Source organism: Hyaena hyaena, unplaced genomic scaffold (genome assembly GCF_003009895.1).
Source record: "Hyaena hyaena isolate Hyena2069 unplaced genomic scaffold, ASM300989v1 scaffold_209, whole genome shotgun sequence".
Lineage (NCBI taxonomy): Eukaryota > Metazoa > Chordata > Mammalia > Carnivora > Hyaenidae > Hyaena > Hyaena hyaena.
The window spans coordinates 1,398,274-1,424,826 of NW_024080844.1; the positions used below are offsets into that span (position 1 = coordinate 1,398,274).

Genomic DNA, 26,553 nt, shown 5'->3' on the forward strand with positions numbered 1-26,553 from the left:
TCTAAAAATTTCCTTTGCAAAATAACCCTCTGACAAAGATGAGTTAGTGGAAAGAATGAATATCCTGATACTGTTTCCAATAAAATTTATTTTGAACTCTTAAGGGATGTTATTATTTATTTCCCTGGTTACCATGATCCTGCGATTACAACCTACTCTATGTTTTGGAAAGCTATGCAACTTCCTTAAACAGCTACAGAATATAGGTTTAAGTGGAGGTAAAGTAATATATATAATACACTTATTAATTTTAATAAGGATTAAGATCTTACAAACATTGTAACTAGAAATCACAGTTGGCAAGTGATAAGAAGGCTTATAAATCTACTTTTTCATTTCCCTACCATAAATTTGCTAATTTTCCTAGCAACTGACATTAGAAATTACTGTATCTTCAGGGCGCCTGGGTGACTCAGTCAGTTGAGCATCTGACTTCAGCTCAGGTCATGATCTTATGCTTTGGCATAAGAGCCGCATCGGGCTCTGTGCTGACAGCTCAAAACCTGGAGTTTCAGATTCTGTGTCTCCCTCCCTCTCTCTGCCCCTCCCCCACTCATGCTCTGTCTCTCTCTCTCAAAAATAAACAAACATTAAAAATTAAAAAAAAAAGAAATTCCTATATTTTCAGGATAAAAATTTCCTGAGAAATTATGAATCTGGGTTCCAGAAGACCCATGGACGATACGCCACTGTCAGGTATGGAACCATTGAGATAGAGACAATTTTAGAAGGTCATCACTCCAGTGAACTAAAGGATAGTGTTACTATTCTGCCAAAAGTGACCGAGAAATCCAATTTAACTGGTACGATTAAGCATATTAATTTCATTCTCTTTACTATAGTGAACAGTAGAGAACTAATCTAGTATGAAATTAGATAATCTCTTTCAGCAAAAAAACATGAAGCAAGGACATTAACTTTTGCAAGCTTCTACTCAATATAAAGATAAAACTGTTAAAAGGTCATACCCTTACTTTCCTATTTTTTCTTAAAACCATAAAATACTAAACTCAGCTCAGCATAAAATTTCTAGTCCCAGGGTGATTAAAATGAATAGGACCTATGAATATTTACTTATCAAAACTAGATTTTAGTATTACTTTAAGTTCACAGAAATCAAAGCTATAAATTTGGTTTTCACTTTCGAAGAGCACTGCACTAAATTAGAGTCAGAACTGCTCACCACATCAATTTGGATAATCAGGCCAAGTAGAATTTTTAGTACAAATGCCTAAATTTGTGTATACTGTGATCACACCATTTTGACTTTGGATAAAGTTTTAGCTTCTAATTCTGCATTCTTCCTTTAGGTTAAATTTAGATAGGCATTTTAGAAACGAATTTGTCAGTTAAAAAAAAATTGGGGAGTTACTACGTTATCAATCAGGTTCTCCAGCTGTTATACATTCAGAATTGGGGAACTTACCTTGTGACCTGCGGTGAGTCACTCAACTTTTCTTTATCAAAATAGGTTACACATGTTTAAAACTCTGACACTCTTACCAAATGCTCTGCAACTTTCAAGTCCTGGGCAACTGTCAACTAGAACCTTGGAGAGCAGGACCCAGTGCTGCCTGCATATGGAATGGTTACCACTGTGACAGGCCAGAAATAACAGCTTCACTTTGTGCAGCTGATCTATTTTATCTTCTTTAGTCTAATTTTTTAAATGAAATGTCTAGTCCCCAGGGTGATTGAAATGGTTAGACTTTTAAGAAAATAGAAACTTTGGTGTATAAAAGGTAGTGTAGAAATACAAAACTGTCCAGATTATATTAGGTTTATACTTTTGATTACTCTAGCTTTGTAACTGAAGACAGTATAATTTATATACATACATACTCCCAATAATAAAAAGTTATTCTCATACAGCAGCTCTCCTATCGCTGTCAAACATTTTGACTGGCAGTATATGATGTATGTATGTGTAATCTTGCTTATTTCTTTAAAAGAGTAAAGTAAATATGAGGTGCCTGGGTGGCTCAGTCAGTTAAGCATTTGACTCTTGTCTTCAGTTCCAGTCATGATCTTGATATCAAGCCCTGTGTTGGGATCTACACTGGGTGTGGAGCCTGCTTGAGATTCTCTCTCTGGCCCTTTCCCCTTCAAAGAAAGGAGTAAAGTAAATAAATTTAGTCATCTAAGGAAATAAAAACAATAAAAGAAACAAACACAGATACCTAAAATAATTTTGCAAACTAATTTTAAAAATATTCTGCCTGAAAATATAATTATCTGATGTAGAAACTTCAGTGTATCACTTCACTGTTACCTGGTGGGAGTTTTGAACACCATATACAACAGAAATATCTTATGAATTGAGAATTACTATACAATTGGAGGACAAACTAATGGTTACCAAAGGGGAGAAAAGTAGGGGGATGGCTAAAATAGTTTATGGGGATTAAGAAGTACACTTGTTGTGATGAGCACTGTTTTTTTTTTTTTTTAATGTTTGTATATTTTTGAGGGGGCGGGATGGGAAAGGGCAGAGAGAGGGAGATAGAATCTGAAACAAGCTCTAGGCTCTGAGCTGTCAGCACAGAGCCCAATGCAGGCTTACAAACCATGAGATCATGACCTGAGCTGAAGTCCAGTGCTTAACCTACTGAGCCATCCAGGCACCCTGAGCACTGGGGGATGTATGGAGTGCTGAATCACTATATTGTATACCTGAAACTAACATAACACTGTATGTTAACTATGCTGGCATTTAGAATAGAATAGAATAGAATAGAATAGAATAGAATAGAATAGAATAGAATAGAATAGAAAAGTTAAATTAAATTAAAAATTACTATAGAATTTTCATTTATATTCACTCTTGGAGTATAACTGCATTACGATTAAAATCACCCAATTTTAAATTTATTTATTTAACTCCTTTACATTAGTAATATGTTATTACACAGATAAAGGCTTATTATGAATTTTATTATACTAAATTTAATTACCTCATCTTACTTTCTAGGAATTATATATGCCTAACCATTTTCATTTCTCACAATAATAATATTACAACTAAAATAGTCTTTACTAAAAATTCAAAGAGAACTTTATGGTATTTATGGCTTTAAGTACAGGAAAAACTAAAATAAAAATTGTATCCACTTTAACTAGGAAATAATTTCTACTTTGGCTTAGGTATGAGAGATAGCCACTGTACCTCACAAAGCAGTAAGTCAATGATGTGGAAGACCATGCAGAGCGGGAACTTGGCAGTGAACAGAGTGAGAAACCACTGGGACGCGTACATATGAGCTTCCAGGTGCAGGTCGCAAAAATGGCTATGCAGGTCCGGTAACTGCTCCTAAAAAGTCAAAATGGAAAATTGAGGGGAAGGAAGACTGAGAAGTTTTATTTCCTACCACAGCTGTAATTTAGGACAAGCTTTCTATGACCACTCTCAATTTTTTGTGGCATCTGCTGAATTTTCTGCAATTACACAGAAGCACTGATAGGAGATGAGCTCTGGGGATATAGGATAATCAAGGAAAATAAAGGCAGACTTGTTATGAACAAGTAACAAAGATCACCTCTTGCTCACTTCTCTGCTCTTGTTTCTTGGGAAATGCTCGCTCTGACAAAACACCTGTAGTCTAACGAATGTCATCCCTCCAGAGTCAAGTCCAACACCCCATTCAGAGTTTAAAGCCTAACTACCTAGAACAGAAATTCATCTGCTCTTTGGAGACCACTTAATATCAATCATCATCTGGGATCGATGGAATCACTCCAGTAAATTTGTGCGGTATTGAGAAAAGCCCAAAATATAACCAAACTTTAAAATAATCGATCTTTGACATTAAACATGGCAAACTATAGAAACTGTGCAAGTGTATAATGTATGAAACTGGATGTCTCCTAAAAATGTCTTTATGTTACCCTGATCCTTGTTTTCCAATTTACACAAGTAAATGCTTTTCAAAAGCATGAAAGCTAAAGTACAGAGTATTAGCATTGCTATTCTTGTAACTAAAAAACAAAAGTAAAGATATGTAAAAGCCCACGTTAGTTTTGTTTTCATAAAAAGATCACAAAAACAAAAAGAAAAGCCCTACTTCTTACATCACTCGCTTTTTGAAAAGCACCCAGAAGTACCCATCAGGTACTGTTAATGGGGTGTCCAAATGGTCATCCATTGAAAAATGCTAACAAAAAAATGTGTCTGGGTTTCTTCATAGTACCACGAACTTGTTATTTATTTATCAGTTACATTTATTTGACTCTTAAAGCTTTTAGGAAAACTGACCTTTGAAAAAATGTAACTTCTGTAAATAAAAGGTAAAGAAGTAAAAAATCCCAAATATTTACTTGGAAGAATTAAATCTCTAAAAAAAAGAGCCTATGGCTTTTAACGTCCATAGTTACCAGATTCTTCTACACAGTCTTTTCGCTCCTCAATGCCCGTATGTCATTGTGCTTACAGTTCATTTGATATCTTTCCCCCATTTCTTCTTAATGTTTAAGGTTTTCTACTCCCCCTACATTCTTTTCTAGTAAAATTGTCCTTAACTTCACTGCTAATTCTCTGTCTTCCTGTTCTAGTCTTTCAGTTCCCTATTGACCTCACTTCCCTCTTTAGAAACGTATGGATCTCTTGACAGGTCATGCCAATGAGCTCCTACCAGCTCCCCTAACCTTCCTCCTTTATCACTTTACTTTTCTCCAACATGGAATCAGTCCATTCATGTATTTCCTTCACATTCCTCTTGGATTCCCAATACCGCATATAGAGAAAGCCATATAAATATGCTGCACAGTGGTGCCTGGGTGGCTTAGTGGGCATCCAACTTTGGCTGTTCGTGATCCCTTGATGAGTTCAAGCCCCACTTACGGCTCACTGCTGTCAGCACAGAACCTGCTTCAGATCCTCTGTCCCCATCTTTCTCTGCCTGTCTCTCTCAATCACAAAAATAAATAAATATTAAAAAAATAAATATAAGATTTCCAACATCAGGTAGAATTTCAAAGCTCCTCAGTAATCCTTTTATCAGCACTAGTCATTAACTTTGCACTTTCTTTTTTATTACATCATATTTGACACAGATAAAATAATGTGTTCCTCTTAACATACAAATTTACACAGACATATTGTGAAATAGTAACAACACTCTTTGAGATCAGAACATTATGTGAGAAGAGATTTTTTAAATACATCTCTACCTTAAAATGTTAAAGTTTTTTATTCTCTTTGAATTCCTTTCTGTCCCTCAAAGAGTTCTGTACATGTGGATCTAAATATGGTACTGGTGCTAATTAAGGTGGAGAAAGCTCTTAAGTATTTCAATTTTTATTCTGTAGATATCTTCATTTCTTTACAAATAACACTTGGGAATCTTTTCACTGACTAACTCACTACATTAAAGTTGAGTACTTAAAATGGAAGACTATTTTTAAAATAATCAAACGGTTATATAAATATTAACACCAATGTAGATATTGGTCAGAAACCAACTATATCTACATTTTCTGTCGAATTCCATTAAACTCTCATGAGTCATTATTGTTCAGCAGTTTTATTACTTTTTCTGTAACTCAAAAAACCTCTGAGTGAGAAGAGCCTAATTTTCATTTACCTGCATTAGTCTCTCCAACTGATAGAATTTACAGTGAAGATCTTCAAAGTTGTTTTTGTAGAGATCTCGTAAACCATAGTCATACATGATTTTCACCAAAACACAGAATGCTTGTTCCTCTGGCATCTATAGGAAAACAGATACATACAGAACATGACTGAGTGGCATTTGGCCAGAATTTCAGAAAAGTTCCTTCATGTTAGTAGTCCTATGCATTAATGGCTAAAGACTTCTACTTGTGGTTCCTGAGCTCAAGACCTGCATCAGGCTCGGTGCTGGTGGTGTGGAGCCTGCATGGGATTCTTTCTCTCTGCCCCTCCCCTGCTCATGCTCTCTCTCTCTCTCAAAATAATAAATAACTTTAAAAAATAGGTAATACAGTCACATGATTCAAAAATCAAAATGATGCAAAAGTATATAAAGGCAAAAAAAAGTCTTCTTCCTCTCGATCTCCAAGAATATAATAATATTCTCCCTGTACCTGCCCCCACCTCTTTGGCATAACCTTGTAACTATGCTCAATAATTACTCATGGATCCTGCTCGTGTCTCTTTAGGCAAATAAAAGAATCACACTTCTTATTTTATTTTTTCCCTTTTCTACATAAAAGATAACATTCTATAAACATTACTACGCATCTTGCTTTGCCCCCCCCACCCAAACATATTCCCAAAAGAGGGACTGCTAGGTCAAAGGATCAGTGCAATTTTAATTTTGATAGACAGGGAGATGCTGCCCTCCCACTGTCTTCTTGATGCTATTTTCTTTCTATATAAATAGTTTTTAGGAAAGAATGTTATGAACTTCTATCATTAAGAGTTAAATGACAAAATCTAATGTACTCTTCCTAGAGGTCTTTTTATCTGAACAGAAAGTGAAATCTTAAATCCAAGAAACAAATCTCTACATTGTGGTATCAATAAACTGAAGGGATTTAGGAAGAAACATATCCAATATTCTAGAAACTACAATAAGCCAACAGAAAAAGGTTTTATCCTTAACTCACTGTCCTAAAATGTAGCTGTTATGTAAACATTTACTTTCAATGTCACTTCTTTGAAAGTCTGACCATGGCTGATTATGGTATTTGACACCTTGTTAGATTAACTGCCTGCCTGAATAATTGAATCAAGTAGAGTTCTATTTACCCACTTAGAAATGTAACTGTTTATTTAAATTCCTACACAAATTGGCCACTTCTATTTTCTACTTACAAACGATAAAATACATAAATTAGTTACATAAAATCTAAAGTTAAGTAAGTACACTTTGCTGCTGTCATTTTGATTCTATAATTATTTCCTTATTTCTTATTTTTTAAAGTCTATTTATTTATTTTGAAAGAGAGAGAGAAAAAGAAAGAGAGAGAGAGAGTGAGCACACATGTAGGGGAGGAGCAGAGAGTGAGGGAGAGAAAGAATCCCAAGCAGGCTCCACACTGTCAGCTGAGATCCCAACGTAGGGCTCAATCTCAGGAAACAGGAGATCATGAACTGAGCCAAAATCAAGAGTCAGAAGCTTAACCCACTGAGCCCCCTAGGTACCCCTGCTTATTTCTTTTTTATCTGTGAGTTGTTTGGGACTTTGACCCCAGGTATTCAAGTAAACAAACATCTTTCAGCTCACACTCATTTATTTAGATACAAGTACACTGTATTCTTTCCCCCTTTAACAGTTCTGTCATTGAAGCCTCAAGTGACACTGACTTGCACGTGCATGGTACCCCCTCACACCACCATGGTCTTAACCCCTCCCTCCTCCTCTTGGATCTCTCTTAAAATGGCCATACAAAAGCACTCATATAATGTAACGGCAGCCAGCCCTACAGAAACAAATTCACTTATAATCTCCCTCTAAGTGAATGATGTTTAAATAGTTGGTATCCTATAAAGGGTATAAATCATTATTTCCTCAGGAAAATGACAAATGAACATAAATTTTTGCTTTGTTTTTAGGTATGGAGCTTAAATTCTCCTTCCCTCCATCTGCCTCTATCTCTATCTCCACTCTTCTCTGCTCCCTCCTCCCCACTTCCCATCCGTTTCTCTCTCACATACAAACAACATGTTTAATACCTATTCTTAAAGAGACAAAAGCATTTATTAGTTTGAACCTAACCCCCCAAAATAAAGTGGCACAATCCCAGTCCATAACCTTTACATTAAAAAAAAAAAACCCTCTGTTTGGGGGTGTGGGGAATCTTAGAGCTATTGTCTTTCATGTCTAGCTTCAGGCACCAAAAGCTAAGTTTTCGATTTCCATCAGTTCACGTGCCACACAAAACTGGTAGACTAACCCTATAAAATACCAGTCCAGCTGGGGTGGAGTCAATACTGACCATCTGTGAAGACAAAGGTCAGGTGTAATAACTTCTTATGGGATCTCAAATATCATCTCATCATAAAACTGACTAAAAATGAACCCCTATGAAGACAAAAAGGTTGCTAACAAAATTAGTGAAAAAATAATGTGAAACATGTATAATCCTTTGGAAAGCGAAACTGGAACCTTCTCTTTCTAGTTTAAACACTAAATGCAATCTATTCAGCATGTCCAATTAACTTTCCCTGGATATTTCAGCAACCAGGAAAAATGTTAAAGTTTTTAAAAATGAAAATAAAGATCTAAAAATATATAAAATAAATAACAAATACAGACTGACATTTAAACTGCAAAGGCTTGTAATGATATTTTGTTTTTAAAGGATAAGATAATACATGTTTGAGGAAGATATTATACCTCAGAAAAGTGTCAGTATCAGGGAGTAAAAGCTGATCCTAGACTGGTGGTATTGTAAAATGTGAGAAATATAATATGAAAATATACTTTGGAAATTCTTTTGTTTAAGTTTTATAATATAAGTAAAATCTACACCCCATGTGGGGCTCGAACTCACAACCCCGTGATCAAGAGTCACATGCTCTCCCAATGGAGACAGCGAGGCACTCCCACAGTTTGGAAATTCCAAACAATAATCACTTACTGATGGCCACTAATGATTTCAATAATGGCACAAAATTTTATTTCTAAAATTAAGTTAACTTATTAGATTTTTCAATGCAAATAAACATAATACTAATAATTCCATTAATAAGCTGGGTAACAAGGGTCTTGCTAAAGCATTACGAGTATGTGGCCATTATCCAGAACTCATCAAATAGCACAAAGTAAATGGACTGGATTGAGAAGTGCTGTGCAGTACCACAGCATTTGAAAGCATTTCCATCATCCAGATAAAACATTTGCAAACAGACTCAGAGGACAGATCACAGTACAATGCAGAAAAACAATTAGTGATTTTCAGTATTCACTTTTGGATTTTAATACATTATCTAATTGTGAGCTTATATCATTCCATTTTCTCCAGCTTTACTGAGATGCAATTGACATAGAACATTTGTGTAATTTTCAAGTGTTTAAAATGATGTTTATATATATGTTAAAAATATAATATACATATATATACTTCTCAAAATGATGACCATAATAGATTAGTTAATAGATCTGTCACCTCTCATAGTTAGAATTTTTTTGTGTGTAGTAAGAACTTTTAAGATCTCTCTTAGCAATTTTCTTTCTTTTTTAAAAAATATTTTTAATGTTTATTTATTCTTGAGAGAGAGACAGAACACGAGCAGGGGAGGGGCAGAGAGAAAGGGAGACACAGAATCTGAAGCAGGCTCCAGACTCCAAGCTGTCAGCACAGAGCCCAATGTGGGGCTTGAACCCACGAACTGTGAAATCACAACCTGAGTGGAAGTCAGGCACTCACCTGATTGAACCACCTAGGTGCCCCAAGCAATTTTCAAATATACAATATGGTATTGTCAAATATAGTCCCCAAACTGTTAAATACCCTGCACTTATTAATTTCACACCTTAAAGTTTTTTCCATTTCACTACACTCACCCATTTCCCCCACCCTCTGTGGCAACTACCAATCTACTCTTTTATGACTTCAGCTTGTTTAGATTCTACATATAACTAATACAGAGTATTTGTCTTTCTCTGTCTGACTTATTTTACTTAGCATAATGCCCTGTCAGTCCACCCATGTTGTCATAAATGCCAGGATTTCCTTTTTTTCTGGCTGAACAGTATTCCATTAGATGTATATGCCACATTATCTTTATCCATGCACCTGTGATGCACATCTAGGTTGTTTCCATTTCTTGCCTATTGTAAATAGTGCTGCTATGAACATGGAGTGCTAATATCACTACAAGATGGTAATTTCATTCTCTTTGGATATATATTCAGAAGTGGAACTGCTGGATCATTGGGTAGTTCTATTTCTAATCTCCTGAAGAACCTTCAAACTGTTTTCCATAGTAGCTTCACCAGTTTACATTCCCACCAACAGTGTACAAGGGTTCCCTTTTCTCCACATCCTTGCCAGTACTTGTTACCTCTGGTCTTTTTGATAATAGCTATTCTAACAGTTATGAGACAGTATCTCATTGTGTTTTTTTATCTCCAGGATGACTGGTGATATTGAGCACCTTTTCATATACTTGTTAGATTCTCAATATCTTCTTTGGAGGAATGTCTATTCAGGTCATCTGCCCATTTTCTCATTGGGTGATTTGCCCTCCACACCCTCTGGAGTTAAGGAGTTCTTTATATGTTTTGGATATTAACCCTTATCAGATATGGGGTTTGCAAATATTTTTTCCCATTGTGTAGGCTACCCTTTCATTTCGCTGATGTTTCTTTTGCCGTGAAGATGTAGTCTCACTTGTTTATCTCTACTTTTGTTGTTTGTGCTTTTGATATCATATCCAAAGAATCAATGCCAAGACCAAAGTAATAAAGCTTTTTATCTATGTTTGTCTAGGTTTATGGTTTCAGGTCTCACATTTAAACACTTAATCCATTTTAATTTTTATGAAAGGTGTAAAATAGGCGTGCAGTTTCATTCTTTTGCATATGGCTGTCCAGTTTTCCTAAAACCATTTACTAAAGAAACTATCCTTTCCCCATTAAATATGCCTAATTATTTGTCTAATATTAGTTGACTATATATGAATAATTTTATTTCTGGGCTCTCAATTGTTTCATTGATCTACAGAACAATTTTTATGTCAGTACCATACTGGTTTTTTTTTTTTTAATGTTTTATTTATTTCTGAGAGAGAGAGAGAGAGAGAGAAAGAGAGACAGAGAAAGAGAGAGAGAGACAGTGTTAGCAGGGGAGGGTCAGAGAGAGAGGGAGATACAGAATCTGAAACAGTCTTCAGGCTCTGAGCTGGCTATCAGCACAAAGCCCGATGTGGGGCTCAAACCAACAAACTGTGAGATCGTGACCTAAGCCGAAGCCGGATGCTTAATCAACTGAGCCACCCAGGCGCCCCAGTACCATACTGTTTTGATTAGTACAGTTTCATAAGAGAGTTTGAAATCAGGTAATGCCTCCATTTTCTCAGGACTGTTTTGGTATTCAGGGTCTTCTATGGTTTCTACACACACTTAGGATTGTTTTTTCTAATTCTGAAAAACTATCATTGGGATTAAAAAATTTTTTAATTAAAAAATAAAGTTTTAATTTTAGAAAACACACATGGGGGAGAGGGGCAGAGAGAAGAAGGGGGGGAGGAGAGAGGGAGAGAAAGAGGAAGAGTAAGAGAGAAAATCTTAAGGAGGTTCCATGCTCAGCATGGAGCTTGATGTGAGGCTCAATCCCACAACCCTGGGATCATGACCTGATTCAAAATCAAGAACCAGATGCTCAACCTACAGAGCCACTCAGGCAATCCTGTCATTGTGATTTTAATAGGGCTCGCACTGAATCTGTAGATGACTTTGGTTATTACCAATTCTTCTGATCCATGGGCAGCAATATCTTTCCATTTAGGTCTTCTTCAATTTCTTTCATTAATTTTTTATAGTTTTCAGTGTACAGACAGTTCACCTCCTTAAATTTATTCCTTTTTTTTTTTTTAATTTTTATTTATTTCTAGGAGAGAGAGAGAGATAGACAGCGTGAGCAGGGGAGGGTCAGAGAGAGAGGGAGTCACAGACTGAAACAGGCTCCAGGCTCTGAGCTGGCAGTCAGCACAGAGCCCGACGCGGGGCTCGAAACCACGAACCGCGAGATCATGACCTAAGCGAAAGTCGGACGCTTAACCGACTAAGCCACCCAGGCGCCCCTCCTTAAATTTATTCCTAAATATTTAACTTTTTGATACTACTGTAAATGGGATTATTTTATTTTTTTTCCAGATAGTTCACTGTTAAGTATATGGAACACAACTGAAGTCTGTATGTTGATTTCATATCCTGCAACTTTAATGAATTTGCCAATTATTTCAAACAGGTTTTTGGTGGGGTTTTTATATATAAGATCAAGTCATCTTTGAAGAACGATTTTCATTTTTTCCTTTCTAATTTGGATATCTATGATTTCTTGTTCTTGTCTGACTGCTCTGGCTAGGACATCCAGTACTATGTGAGAATGTGAGTGGGGAGAGTGGGCAACTTTGTCTTATTCACAGTCTTAGAGAAAAAGCTTTCTTTTTCTTTTTCTTTTTTTTTTTCCAGTGGAGATATAACAGACACATAACATTATATTAGTTTCAAGTATATAACGTAATAGTTCAATATCTGTGCATAAGTGAAATGATCACAAGTCTAGTTAACATCTATCACCATACACAGTTCAATATTTTTTCTTGCAGTAAGAACTTTTAAGATTTAATCTCAGCATTTTATGGGAGCCTGGGTGGCTCAGCTGGGTAAGCCTTCCGACTTCAGCTCATGTTGTGATCTCACAGTTCATGCATTTAAGCCCCGAATCAGGGTCTGTGCTGACAGCTCAGAGTCTGGAGCCTGCTTTGTATTCTATGTCTCCCTCTCTCTCTGTCCCTCCCCTGATCATGCTCTGTCTGTCTTTCTCTCTCTCAAGAATATTAAAAAATTATTTTAAAAAAAGATTTAATCTCAGCATTTTTCAAATGTGCAATGCAGTATTGTTAACTATAGTCACTATGCTGTACATTACATCCCTATGACTTATTTACTTAATAACTGTAATTTTGTACCTTTTGACTCCCCTCATCCATTTCACCCACCCCTAACCCCCACTTTTGGCAACTATTTGTTTTCTATATTTATGAACTTTTTTTAAAGATTCCACATATAAGTGAGATCATACAATATTTGTGCTTCTCTATTTAACTTTATTTATTTAGCATAATGTACATATATATATGAGACACATTTTCTTTATCCATTCATCCATTAATGGCCACTTAGGTTGCTTCAATATCTTGGCTATTATTGTAAGTAATGCTATAATAACCATAGGGGTGCATATATCTTTTGGCTTTAGTGTTTTTATTTCCTTTGGGTAAATACCTAGAACTTGAACTGTTAGATCATATGGTAGTTATATTTTAATTTTTTGAAGAATCTCCAGACTATCTTAATAGTGGCTGCACCAATTTACATTTCCACCAATAGTGCACAGAGTCCCTTTTCTCCACATCTTTGCCAATACCTGTTATTTTTTTGTCTTTTTGATAATAGCCATTGTAATATACATATAAGGTGACATTTCATTGTGGTTTTTATTTGCATTTCCCTGATGATTAGTGATGTTGAGCACCTTTTATTGTACCTCTTGGTCATCTGTGTATCTAAAGGGAAAACTTTCAACCTTTCACCATTGAGTATGATGTTAGTTGTTGGTTTGTCATATATGGCCTTAATTATGCTGAGGTACATTCTATACCCAATTTGTTGAGAATTTTTATAATGAATGGATATTGAATTTTGTCAGATTTTTTTTCTGCATCTATTGAGGTGATCATAAAATTTTTATCTTTCATTCTACTAATGTGATATATCACATTTATGATTTGCGTATGAAGCATCCTTGCATTTCAGGGATGAATCCCACTTGCTCGTGGTGTATGATCCTTCTAATGTGATGCTCAATTCAGTTTGCTAGTATTTTGTTGAGCATTTCTGCATGTATATGCATCAGGAATATAATGTCTTATAGTTTTCTTTTTTTTGTAGTGTCCTTAGTATGGTATCAGGATAATGAATGCTTTGTAAAATGAAGTTGGGAGTTTTCCCTTCTTAACTTTTTGGAAGAATTTGAGAAGGATTGGTATTAATTCTTCTTTAAAGGTTTGGTAGAATCTACCAGTGAAATCATCTGGTTCTGGACTTTATTTGTTGGAGGGTTTTGATTATTGATTCGAGCTCCTCTTACTCATTATTAGTGTATTCAGATTTTCTATCTCTTCAGTCTTCATTGGCTGTTTTTAGGAACTTATACATTTTTTCTAGGTTGTCAAATTTGTTGGAGCATACTTACTCATAGTAATCTCATAATAGTATGAATTTCTCTGGTGTCAGTTGTAATGTGTTTTCTTTCACTTATAATTTCATTTATATGGGTTTTCTTTTTTATTTGGTTAGTCTAGCTAAATGTCAATTTTGTTTACATTTTCAAAGTACCAACTATTAGTCTTGTTAATCTTTTCTATTGCTTTTCTATTTCCTATTTCATATGTTTCTGTTCCAGTCTTTATTATTTTCTTCATTCTACTAATTTGGGGCCTAGCTTGTTCTTTTTATTCTAGCTCCTTGAGGTATAAAGTTAGGTTATTTGAGATATGAATAATTCCTTGATGTATGCGTCTATCACTATAAACTTCCCTCTAAAACTGCTCTTACTGCATTCTGTAAGTTTTGGTATTTAGTGTTTCCATTTTAATTTGTCTCAAGATATTTTTTAATGTTTTATTTATTTTTGAGAGAAAGAGACAGAGCATGAGAGGGGGAGGAGAGAGAGAGAGAGAGAGAGAGAGAGAGAGAGAGAGAGAATAAGAGACAGAATTTGAAGCAAGCTCCAGGCTCCGAGCTGTCAGCACAGAGCCTGACGTGGGGCTTAAAGTCACAAACTGTGAGATCATGACCTAAGCCAAAGTCAGAGCCATCCAGGTGCCCCTCTCTCAAGATATTTTTTTCTTTTTTTTACAAATAGTTTATTGTCAAATTAGTTTCCACATAACACTCAGTGCTCATCCCCACTAGTGCCCTCCTCCATGCCCACATCCATCAGTCCTCAGTTTTTGTCAGCATTCAAGAGTCTCTCATGGTTTGCCTCTCTCCCTTTCCCCTACCACTTCCCCCCTTTTTCTCCCCCTTGTTCCTCCGTCAAGTTCCTCCTAATCCTCCTATACATGCAAACATGATATTTGTCCTTCTCTGCCTGACTTATTTCGCTCAGCATAACACCCACAAGGTCCATCCATGTTGCTACACATGGCCAGATTTCATTGTTTCTCACTGCCATGTAGTATTCCATGGTATAGATAAACCACATCTTGATCCATTCATCTGTTGATGGACACTTAGGCTCTTTCCATGTTTTAGCTATTGTGGAGAGTGCTGCTATGAACATTGGGGTACACGTGCTCCTATGCCTCAGCATTTCTGTATCCCTTCTCAAGATATTTTTTAACCTCCCTGATGATTTCTTCTTTGAATCACTGTATGTTCAGGAGTGTTTTGTTTAATTTCTGCATATTCATGAATTTTCTACCTCTTCTCTTGTTACTGATTTCTAGTTTCATATCACTGTGGTTGTAAAAGCTACTTCATATAGGTCCTATATTCGTAAATTTCTTGAGATGTTTCTATGACCTAATATATGATCTATCCTAGAAAATGTTCCATGTGTACTTGAGAAGAATGTGTATCCTGCTGGTGTTGGATGGAATGTTTTGTATATTTCTGTTCAGTCCACTTAGTCTGTAGTGCTCTTCAAATCTGCTACTTCCTTATTGGTTTTCTGCCTATAGATCATCCATTGTTAAGAATAAGATTTTAAAGGCCCCAAGTATTATTTTTGCTGTTTACTTCTCTTTTTAGTTCTGTATGTATCTGCTTTATGTATTAGGTGTGCCAATGTGGGTAAATACATATTTACAATTTTTATATCTTAATGGCATTTTTATCATTATATGGTGGCTTTGTCTCTTTCAACCTTTTTTTTTTAGCTTAAAGTCTACTTTGTCTAATATAAGTATAGCTGTGTCTACTTTCTTTGGGTTACCATTTGCTTGAAATACCTTTTATTCTCCTTTCACTCTCAGTCTATATGTGTCCTTAAGACTAAAGTGAGTCTCTTTTAGACAGCATATTATTGGGTCTTGTTTTCTCTTTCCAATCAGCTATTCTGTATCTTTTGATTGGAGAATTTATCCATTTACATTTAAAGTCATTATTAATAGATAACAACTCACTATTGACATTTTGTTAACTGTGTTCTAACCTTTCGTGGGTTGTTTCTTGCTTTCTCTCTTGCCGTCTTCCTTTATGATTCAATGGCTTTCTGTGGCAGTATGCTTTCTCTTCTTTCCTCTTTAGTGAATCTACTGTCAGTTTTTGCGTTGTGGTTACCATGAAGCTTACATAAAATATCCTACAGTTTTAACATCCTATTTTGGGGTTAGAAAAATTTAACTCTGATAGTATACAGAAACATGATACTTTTACTTCTTCTCCCCCACCTCACACTTTAGGTTACTGATGTTACAACATACATCTTTTTTATATTGTGTAGAAAAAATTGCTGTGGTCATGGTTATTTTTATTTATTTAAAAATTTTTTATGTTTATTTATTTTTGAGACAGAGAGAAACAGAGCATGACTGGGGGAGGGTCAGAGAGAGAGGGAAACAAAGAATCTGAATCAGGCTCTAGACTCAGAGGTGTCAGCACAGAGCCCAATGCAGTGCTTGAACCCATGAATCAAGAGACCATGACCTGAGCCAATCAGATGCTTAACTGACTGAGCCACCCAAGGACCCCATGTAGTTATGGTTATTTTAAATATATTTCTTCTTTTAACTTTACACAACAGTTGTAAGCAAATTATGTACTATCACTATATATTATAGAATCTGACTTTGACTATATATTTACCATTATCATTGAATTTTACACATTCATATGCTTTTACAGTGTTAATGAGCATCCTTTTTTTCAGCTTGATAAATGCCCTTTAGCGTTTATTATAAGGGAGGTCCAGTGATAATGAACTCCCTTGGCTTTTGTTTGTTTAGAGAAATCTTTATCTCTTCTTCATTTTTGAAGGTTAGCTTTGCCAGGTATGATCTACTTTTTCTTTCAATACATCTTTGAATATATCATCCCACTCTTTCCTGGCCTACAATGTTTCTGTTGGGGAACTAAATAGTCCCCTCTCCATATAGGAGAGTTTCCTTGTATGTGGTGAGTAGTTTTCTTCTTGACCTCAAAATTCTCTGTTTTTGATTTTTTGACAATTTAGTTATAATGTGTCTTAGTGTAGCCCTGTTCAGATTCTAACCATTTGGAGTCTCCTGGGCTTCATAAATCCAGAAGTCCTTTTCTATCCCCAAGTTTGAGAGGCATATAGCCATTGTTACTTTAAATAGAGTTTCTGTCCCCTTTTCACTTCCTTCTGGGATTCTCATAATACATATATTATTTCATGTGATGGTGTCCCATAGGTCCTGTAGGCTTTCTTCACTTTTTTTTTTCATTTTTTAATTTTTGCTCCTCTGACACGACAGTTTCGAATGACCTAAGTTCTAATTCATGGATTCCTTCTCACATTTGGTTGAGTCTGCTGTAGCTCTCTACTAAAGTCTTCAGTTTAGTCATTGTAGTCTTCAGCTCTAGAATATGTTTTGTGATGGTTTCTATTTCTTTGTTGACTTCATTTTGTTTTCCTAATTTCATTTAGTTAACTGTGTGTTCTTGTAGTTTACTGAACTTCTTTGAAAGGATTATTCCAAATTCTTTATTAGACAGATCTCCATTCACAGATCTCCATTTCTTTATAGTTCATTATCTGAGGCTTATTAGTTTCCTTTGGTGGTTTCATGTTTACCTGATTCTTCATGATCCATGATTCCTTATGTTCTTAATTGCACACTTAATTATGTGGTCTCCTCTTCTACACTTTACAGGTTTGCTTTGGCATGAAAAGACTTTCACCAGTTAGTTACGCATGGAGTACTAGATGGGTTGGTTAGTAGCATCTATGGGAAAGCAGAGTTTGCTATCAAAGTCTTGTTGAGTGAGGTCACTGCTCATGCTCTGAGATCTGGGAGGAATGGCACTGGTGGGCTACAGTTGGTTTAGCCTGCTGCTGTGCTCAACATTCAAGTAAGACCAGTGGGTTGGCCTACTGATTGGGTAGGGCTGCTCCATGGTCAGGTGAGACCACAAGCTCAGTTCTGCAATCACTTTTAGTTTAGATGAACAAGGTCAGAGGCTATGTTCCCTGGCAGGGTAGTGCTTCTGGTTGGACTACACAATTAGGCAGGGTTATAGGTTGACCTCTGAAATAGCCCCTGGTCAAGTGAGGTCTAAGGTTGTATCGACTGACCAGATGGTGATGTTGGCTGGAGTCTGCATTCAGGTGGGGCCATGGGATATCTCAAAGCCATGCAGGACTATAGGCTTGTCTTCACAATCAGGCAAGCCATGGACTGTGCTCTGCTGTTGGATAAAGTAACAGGTTGGGCTGTCTGGTCAAGAGGGGTTCCCAGGCAAATCCCAAAGATGAGTGAAGCTAGAGACTGTGTTCTGTGGTCAGGTGAAATTACTGTCCAGGCTTCCTGACTAGGTGAGGCTGCAGGCCATATTCAGCAAGTGGGTAGGAATGTAGCCTGGGCAAGACTATAGGCTGGGCACCCTGGCATGGTGGTTCCGTAGGATAGGCTCTGAGGCTGCCCTGGGTCACTGTCTTGGATCAGACTTGGATCTCTGCCTGAGCAGGGCTATAACATGGGGTCTACAACAGCTCGGAGTCTCTGGCCAGGCTTCCTCTAGGGTCAGGACTGGAGGCTAAGCTCAGCAACTGGGTGAGGCTATGAATTTGCTTCCCTGCCTGAGCAAAGCAGTAAAAAAGGCTCCATGGCCAGTCTGGCCCATTGACTAGGGATTCAAATCAGGCAGAACTGCCAACCAATATATGGTTTTTAAAAAATATTAATAGTTTGGAGCATGGGTATCTCTAATGTTGAATCTTTGCGGTCCATACAGGAGCTCTGTCGTAAAATCAGTGTTGCTTTATTGGGGAAAGGAGGAGACAGGTATTAAAATCTTATAATTTAAGATATCAAAATATCATCCATGGCTCTGTGAAATACAAAAGTAAGTACAGGCCTCACATGCATAATCTGAGAATCAATCATGATGGAATCACTGTTCGGTAACAAATGATTAGGATCTGCCCTCTGTACTAACACTGAATGCAGACAGTCTCTAAGCTTCATTGCTTCTTTCTGCAATGAACCATGAAAGAAAGCAGGTCTGAGTACCTCAAAAGTTTTTAAGGCTCACCTGATGTAAGATACATCAAGAGTGTTTCAAAGTAAAATTATATGTTAATAAACAATAATCCCCTCATTTAAGATAAAATTAAAATTTCTGTTCTGCTTGAATATGTTTCACATATTTTTGTAATAAATCTGTTTTTCCATGAGGCGATGAAGATTCCACTAATTTTTAGTTTTCTTCAACAAAGGAAGATGCTAGTGACAACTTTAAAAATCATGAACTCATGAGTGCTCGTTTTCTGTTTACAAATTGAAAAGCAAATAAAATGAAAACTTCTAGCTGTTCATTTTCCTTTTAAATCAAATACATGCTAAAATACATTTAAACTGAATGTCTATTTATAAGCTATAAAACATATTGAACAACATACTCATTTTCTGTGCACAATCAATTTAAGCTAGTGAGACAAGGGTCCAAAAGAAAAGGCTGGGAAAATAATTACCAATTTTAGAAAAACTTAGCAGCAAATGCTTATTAGAGGCATTTGTTCATGACCCCATCTGATCCTCATAAAAATTCTATAAGGTATGTCTTACTTTTACATGTTAAATATTAACTAGTGAAGTTCAGAGAAATTAAGTGATTTTCCAATAACTACATATCTAGTAAGTAAAGCCTGGATGTAATCCCACGGTTGCACACTTTGTTTTGTGCCAGATACAAAATAAGACCTTTTTCATTCATAATATAAAGTATTCAATATTCATAAAAATCCTAGAAGAATGATATTACTTTCATTTTATAAATGAAGAAACTGAAGCTCAGAGAGTTTAGGAAACTTGTTGAAGGTCATATAACTTGAAAGGGATTAAACCACAATTCAAATTCATAGTTATGCCTTTTATTATCCATGAAAGAGTTCAGCTTTGAAGGGGCAGAGAAACCAAAGACAATAGTTAATGGGAAGATCAAAAGAGTATTTTTTAAAGGTAAGCAAGATATCTTGAGTGTATTTACTCGCGTGAGGAGATGTTGACAAATGGCTCAAAAGCAGTGAACCAAGAATTAACTTGGAACAGAAAAATTTCTTGGATCTTAAGGGAAAAATTGATTTGGGAGTATAGGACTTACTAAAAATACAGCTCATTAAAAATTTCAGCTACTCTGAGCTAAGGTTATGTCACATGTAGCAGAACCCTGAATAATATAATGGCACAAATACTTTTACTTACATATACATATAAAGACACTAGGAAGTCAGTATCTTATATCTTGAATTCTGAGGAAATATTTTCAGAAAACTAAGAAGTGGCTTTGCTTCTCAATTCTTGAGTACACTGGTTAAATCTTACCCTAAACCTCTCTTTTTGGGGAGTTGCATTAAAGGATTTGTAACATGTAATTTTTAAACCTTATTTCATTTTTAAAGTATAACCCACAAAAATCCATAAAAATGTATGCTTTAATAAATAATTTGATCATAAAGTGAAAGCAAATAATTATAAAGACAAATGTAACCACCACCCAGGTTAAGATAGAATACTGTCAGTACTCTTGAGGATCCTGGTATGTCACTTCCCAGTCAGGACTCCTAATTTGTCAAGAAATCACTCTCCTGGGTCACCTGGGTGGCTCAGTCAGTGAAGTATCGACTCTTGGTTTGGGCTCAGGTCATGATTTCAGTTTGTGAGATCACAAAACCTAACAGCATGGCGCCTACTTGAGATTCTCTCTCTCCCCTTCTCTCTGCCCCTCCCACGGGCTCGCATGTGCTCTCTTTCTCTCTCAAAAATAAATGAAAGAAAGAATGAATGAATGAATGAATGAGTGAATGAATGAGTGAATGAATGAATGAATAAATAAATAAATAAATAAATAGGAAATCATCATACTGACTTTATCAGTAATCACTTCATGGGGGTAGCATCCTAAAAAGAGATTTCAGCTTTGTCTGCTATTGAACTTTATACTAAATGGAAATGTACCAAATGATATGTATGCTTTGCTTTCTTACTAAACCTTATGTTTGTATGACTAATTCACATTAATTTATGTAGTGTGAAACATTCATCTCACTGCTATTATAGTGTTCTACTATTAAATACATCACAATTTTCCCATTTTAATGTCTAATTACAATTCTAGTATTAGACATTCCAATAGTGGACACTGAGTTGTTTGACTGTTATAAACACTGATCTGGGGTTAATTCTAACATACAATTTTGGTGTACATGTACATAAGTTTGACTAAGATATATATCTAGGAGTGGAATTTCTGGGTATGCATCTTTGTCAGATAAAACCTTTGGTTTCTGAAGGAACTGTGCCCAGTCATAGTTTTTTTTTTTTTTAAAAAAAGTCAATAGTTTTAAACACTTTGGGTTATCCAAAAATAATCCTTTCTGTAGTTGGAAAGCTTCCATACTTGCCAATAATAGTATACATATAGTCATTTAACCTTAAAAAGGAACATGATTTTCTGAAGGTCTAAAAAAAAAATGTATGTTCAATAAAAGAAAAAATTTAAAACTTCTTGACAAGTATGTTAGCAAAACATATTGAGTTAAAAATTATTTAAAATATTTTATATGATTTTTAGAGTGAAATATACACAAGAATATAATTTATCATATTTCCAAATAAGCAATGACTAATACTATAATGATGATATTACTGATTATTATTACATATTTAACATCAAAGGTACATGAATACTATAATGGTTACAAGTGATGTGTGCTATAATATTCTTCTCCAACTGTAAATGATACATGTCTTGTAATTCTACCAATAGATATAATAGCATCTATTGTGATAAACAATTCTACTGCTTAAAATACAAGTTGCAAAGCCATTATCAAAGCATTTGGAAATTTCCAAGCACCAAGAAAGAGAAGCTAATTATTTCTTAAAACTACTTAAGACAATGGAAAAACTTAAAAATTCTGAATTTTTGTTTTTGAACATACTTTCATTTTTGATCTTTTCTTCCTGTTGGGCAGTGAATGCAAAATATAAATGACCATGGGGGAGGAAAAGACAGTATCCCCAAAAGAAGCAGGTTCTGACAATGATTAATATGGAACCGCCAAAGGATGTATGACAGCAAAAAGAAGCAAATGCTTGTGTAACTGATAAAAAATTAGTAGCACCCTAATAACATATCTCCCTGGAACCTGAGATAGTGTGTTTGATGAATTGTTTAAGCTGGACTTTATTCTTCTACCTGTTTAAGCCATAGAGGCAAAAGTATGAGAAAGAAAAAAAATTACAGTTGATTTCTCTTATTTGAGTTAATGGGTGGGTTGGTCATTTAATGGAATATTCTGATTGAAAGAATTATTACGTATACTCTCAATTAAAAACTACAATACTATGTTTCTCATTAGCACTATGCTGCATGCCAGTGACACCTTCCTCAAGGATTCTGAAAGTATTTCTGTATTTCCAGTTATTTTTATAGGCAAGGGCAACAACAAACCAGACTGAATTTCTAGTCAACTTGTGATACAGTTTAAAAGCAACTTTGTGAGTAAGTTTAGAGGGCCAACTTCCCATGTGACCCTTCTAATATGAGGGGTAGATAATGAAGAAAAAAATTCTAGGTATTTGAGTTTTCTAGTTATTTGGATCACAGTCTCTTTTTTTGATGGGGAGGTATTTCCCAAATAAATAAGAACTTACGTTTAATTAGTCCTCTGTTAAATCTGATAACAGATTTCTCAGAAAGATGTTCTCAGTGAAGTTTAATCAATATACTGTAATGTGTTTAATAGGGCTACAGGTCTAAAATGCTAAACTATGGTATATACAAAGATTACTTTGTGGAAGACAAAGTTTCACTACCCACGGCTTCAGCTTTAGCTTCTCATCAGAGTGATTATAAAGGCTCCTTTTAGAAGAAAGGGGATTCTGGGGCACCTAGGTGGCTCAGTCAGTTGGGCATCTGACTCTTTTTTTTTTTTTTAATGTTTTTTTGTTTTTTTGTTTTTTTTATTTCTAGGAGAGAGAGAGAGAGACAGCGTGAGCAGGGGAGGGTCAGAGAGAGAGGGAGTCACAGACTGAAACAGGCTCCAGGCTCTGAGCTGGCAGTCAGAACAGAGCCCGACGCGGGGCTCGAAACCACGAACCGCGAGATCATGACCTAAGCGAAAGTCGGACGCTTAACCGACTAAGCCACCCAGGCGCCCCGGCATCTGACTCTTGATTTCAGCTCAGGTCATGATCTCATAGTTATGGGATTGAGCCCCGCGTTAGGCTCTGTACTGATAGCATAGAGCTTGCTTGGGGTTCTCTCTCTCCCTCTCTCTTTCTGCCCCTCCTCTGCTGGCTCTGTCTCATTCTCTCTTGCTCTCTCTCAAAATATATCAACAAACATTAAAAAAAAACATTTAGAAGAAAGAGGATTCTGAACCTTGGTGAAGACACCCATCTTACTGCCTACAGCAGCCTCCTGTGTTAGAGAGCTGTTGTAGACACTAGGTAGGTTTTGTAGCAGAACGAGGGCCCTGGGAATTTGTGGCCCTTGTGTTTGATTATCACAGGGAACATCAAGACGCCAGACCATGGAGAAATCAAAGAAAGAGGATAACAAGGAAAAGATCAAGAAGGCCACAGACAGATGATAATGCAACAGAGGAAGATATCAAACTCAAAATTAAATAAAGTGATTTATTACAATATATCATTATCATTAGAATCAAGTTATCAGAATTAAGACTATTAATCTACTAGAATTGCTCTTCATTTCCAAAATGCAAACCTAAAAGAAATGCTTTAGTTTTTAACTTGCTGGACTTCTTTGCCACATTTGACAGCAGATACTGCTTCTTGCTTCCTGAAAATCACAAATTCGTCAAGAATTCCTCTTACTCATCAACGCTTTCAATATTTGGAATTTACTTCTTGGGATCTATACTGTTTTATTCTATTTATTTTTCTTAGATGATCTCATCTACTCTCATGATTTCAGCAGTGATTTCTCCCCCAGCATCAGTCTCCAGCATCCAACTGGTTGGCGGACAGCTTTGCTCATATGTCCCCAAAATATCCCAAACTCACAGAATTCAAAACAAAATTCATCATCAACTCCTAATCGTTTTTCTCCATTCAATCTCAATGGATGTATTTTCTACCTCAGCTAAAAATACAAGTAATTCAAAGCTAAAAAATTAGATATGTTACTTTTGACTCTTCCTTTGTTAATCCTTCCATAAAACTTAACCAATTTTGTCTCCTGCATGCTTCGTAAGTCTGCTTCTTTCTCTCTCATTTAGATTGATATTTCCTAGCTGGTCTAGCTGCTGCTGCTTGTTCCCTTCAATTGACCCTCTACAAGGGTATAAGAAGAATTTATCTAAAATGAACATCTCACTATCTTTCCCTTGCTTCAAACTGATCAATGACTCCTCTTTAGCTTTAGAATAAAGCCCACACTTATTGACATGATTAGAGTCTTTATAATTTGGTCCCTGCCCATCTGAGCATTTTTACCTCATACCTCTTCCTTGCATGCTATTTCCTGTAGTAACTGAACAAAAACAGTAATTTCATATTGTATTGTTCCCTTTATATGCTGTGCCCTTACGTGCTTCCATGCATTTGTTTCATGTTCATGTTTAGGTATCTGTACTCCCTCTCTTTCCGAACCTAAACTGTTTATGCCTTGGTAAGGCTACCATCTCCTCCAGAAAGTCTTTCCTGAGAGTTCTGGCAGAGCTGGGTCGGGTTTTTCTCCTTTCTGTGCTCTTACTCTGTGTACTACTTTTACTGAGCACACCGTAAGTTCTTTTTTAGTGAATATCAGAAAAATCAATAAAGACACATAAAAATAAAAACAGTAAGTATGTGCCTACTGTACTTGCGTCCCAGCCTGAACTATGAGGCCTTTCAGAACACAAATAATAAATTATTCATATCTGCAATTCCGCTTCCTAGCCCAGCACTGACAGACTGGTGATCAATAAATGTTCTGTTAAATGAAGGTGACTGAGAGGAAAGAGAGGATACAAAAATAAATTGCAGAAAAGATAAGACTTCCTGCCATATTCCTTGATAATGGTCCTAGTCCTGCTCATATTTGAGCAGTTACACTGACTTCTTTACTTCTAGAGGGTTCTCTTTAAAAATAACTCCAAATAAGCAATTTATTCCCTTCTTGCCAGCAATATTAATTCAACTGAGAAACTGTCCTGTACTTGACATCAGATCTCTTACTTTATCACCAAAGGTACATTTCAAAGAAGATATGCCACGTGTAATCTCCATCAGATAAATGGAAAATAAGAAGGAAGAACAAAACCAAGTAGAAAATAAAATAAACTTGGCAGTACCATGCCATTTATCACATGGAAAATTACTTACGTGCAGCAGCAACACAGCAGCAAGAAAAGACTGTCCTTGACAATACCCAATGTCTTCATCGTAGACAGAGTAGGCCTAGAGAAAAGACGAAGAGAAAGAAAAACTGTAAACATTCACAGATTTTAACATAAGTTAACATCAGGCTGCTGCTTGATCTTCACCTTAGGCTGTCCAGCACAATTTCAATTTAAATGTGTGAATGATTAGCACAGAGGGGTCCCCCAAAGATGCTATACAGTTCCTAAAGCAGTTCTGAATATCCCATTATCTCCAGGTTCATCTTCAGAATTTGGAATAAAGAGAGATTCAGAACACGTAATTTTAAAAGATCCAATATGGTTTGTAGTCAGACGAATGAGACCATGGAAGGCAGGAGCAAATGGTAGAAGCAGGTGGGAAGGTTCTAGAGTTGATGTGGGAGTTCTAATGCAAAGACAAACATCCCAATTGTGCTGTTTGGATCCTGGATACGTATCCCAACCCATGTGTCCCATCTATGTGTTGTGCTTCATTTTAGTGAGGGGATTTCTATTTAATGCATTGAATACAGTGCATTATGATTTTGTGAGTATAAACACAGTCTCTGTCCAGGGCAGTGGTTATCAAAGATTACCAGAGAGGAGGGGGCACATGGTTGGCTCAGTCGGTTGGGTGTCCGTCTTCGGCTCAAGTCATGATCTCATGGTTCGTGGGCTCAAGTCCTGCGTTGGACTCTGTGCTGACAGCTCAGAGCCTGGAGCCTGTTTCAGATTCTGTATCTCCCTCTCTCTCTGACCCTCCCCTGTTCATGCTGTCTCTCTCTCTCTCTCAGAAATAAATAAAACATTTAAAAAAATTAAAAAAAAAAGATTACTAGAGAGAAGGGGAAGCGTGGTGGCTTCTGTACGCCATGGTAGTTAGAGTACTGGGTCCAAAACACTTTTTTATTTAAAACAAAACAAAACACAACTTTCTTTTTTTTTTTATGATTTCTCTTCTCAGTTCTTTTTTTTTTTTTTTTTAATTTTTAAATTTATTTCTAGGAGAGAAAGAGAGAGAGACAGCGTGAGCAGGGGAGGGTCAGAGAGAGAGGGAGTCACAGACTGAAACAGGCTCCAGGCTCTGAGCTGGCAGTCAGCACAGAGCCCGACGTGGGGCTCAAACCCACGAACCGCGAGATCACGACCTAAGTGAGAGTCGGACGCGTAACCGACTAAGCCACCCAGGCGCCCCAAAACACAACTTTCTTGAAATAGAGTTCGTATTCAGTGAAATGCATACATCAGTCACACAATTCCTTGAATTGGGCCACTTATGTAACCCCGTTATTAAAGAAT

The 26,553-nt window shown here is 36.2% G+C and overlaps 1 protein-coding gene across 3 annotated transcripts in view; it reads right to left on the bottom strand.

Annotated features, from left to right (window-relative positions):
• Nucleotides 1–26,553, bottom strand: part of RABGAP1L (RAB GTPase activating protein 1 like) — a 746,017-nt gene that overhangs the window by 258,103 nt on the left and 461,361 nt on the right. For all 3 annotated transcript variants that reach the window (XM_039242373.1, XM_039242375.1, XM_039242374.1), the window contains 3 exons: nt 25,238–25,312; nt 5,580–5,705; nt 3,167–3,310 (listed from right to left, as the gene is read on the bottom strand). In XM_039242373.1, the coding sequence (XP_039098304.1) occupies nt 3,167–3,310; nt 5,580–5,705; nt 25,238–25,312 (345 nt within the window). The remainder of the gene's footprint in view (nt 1–3,166; nt 3,311–5,579; nt 5,706–25,237; nt 25,313–26,553) is intronic.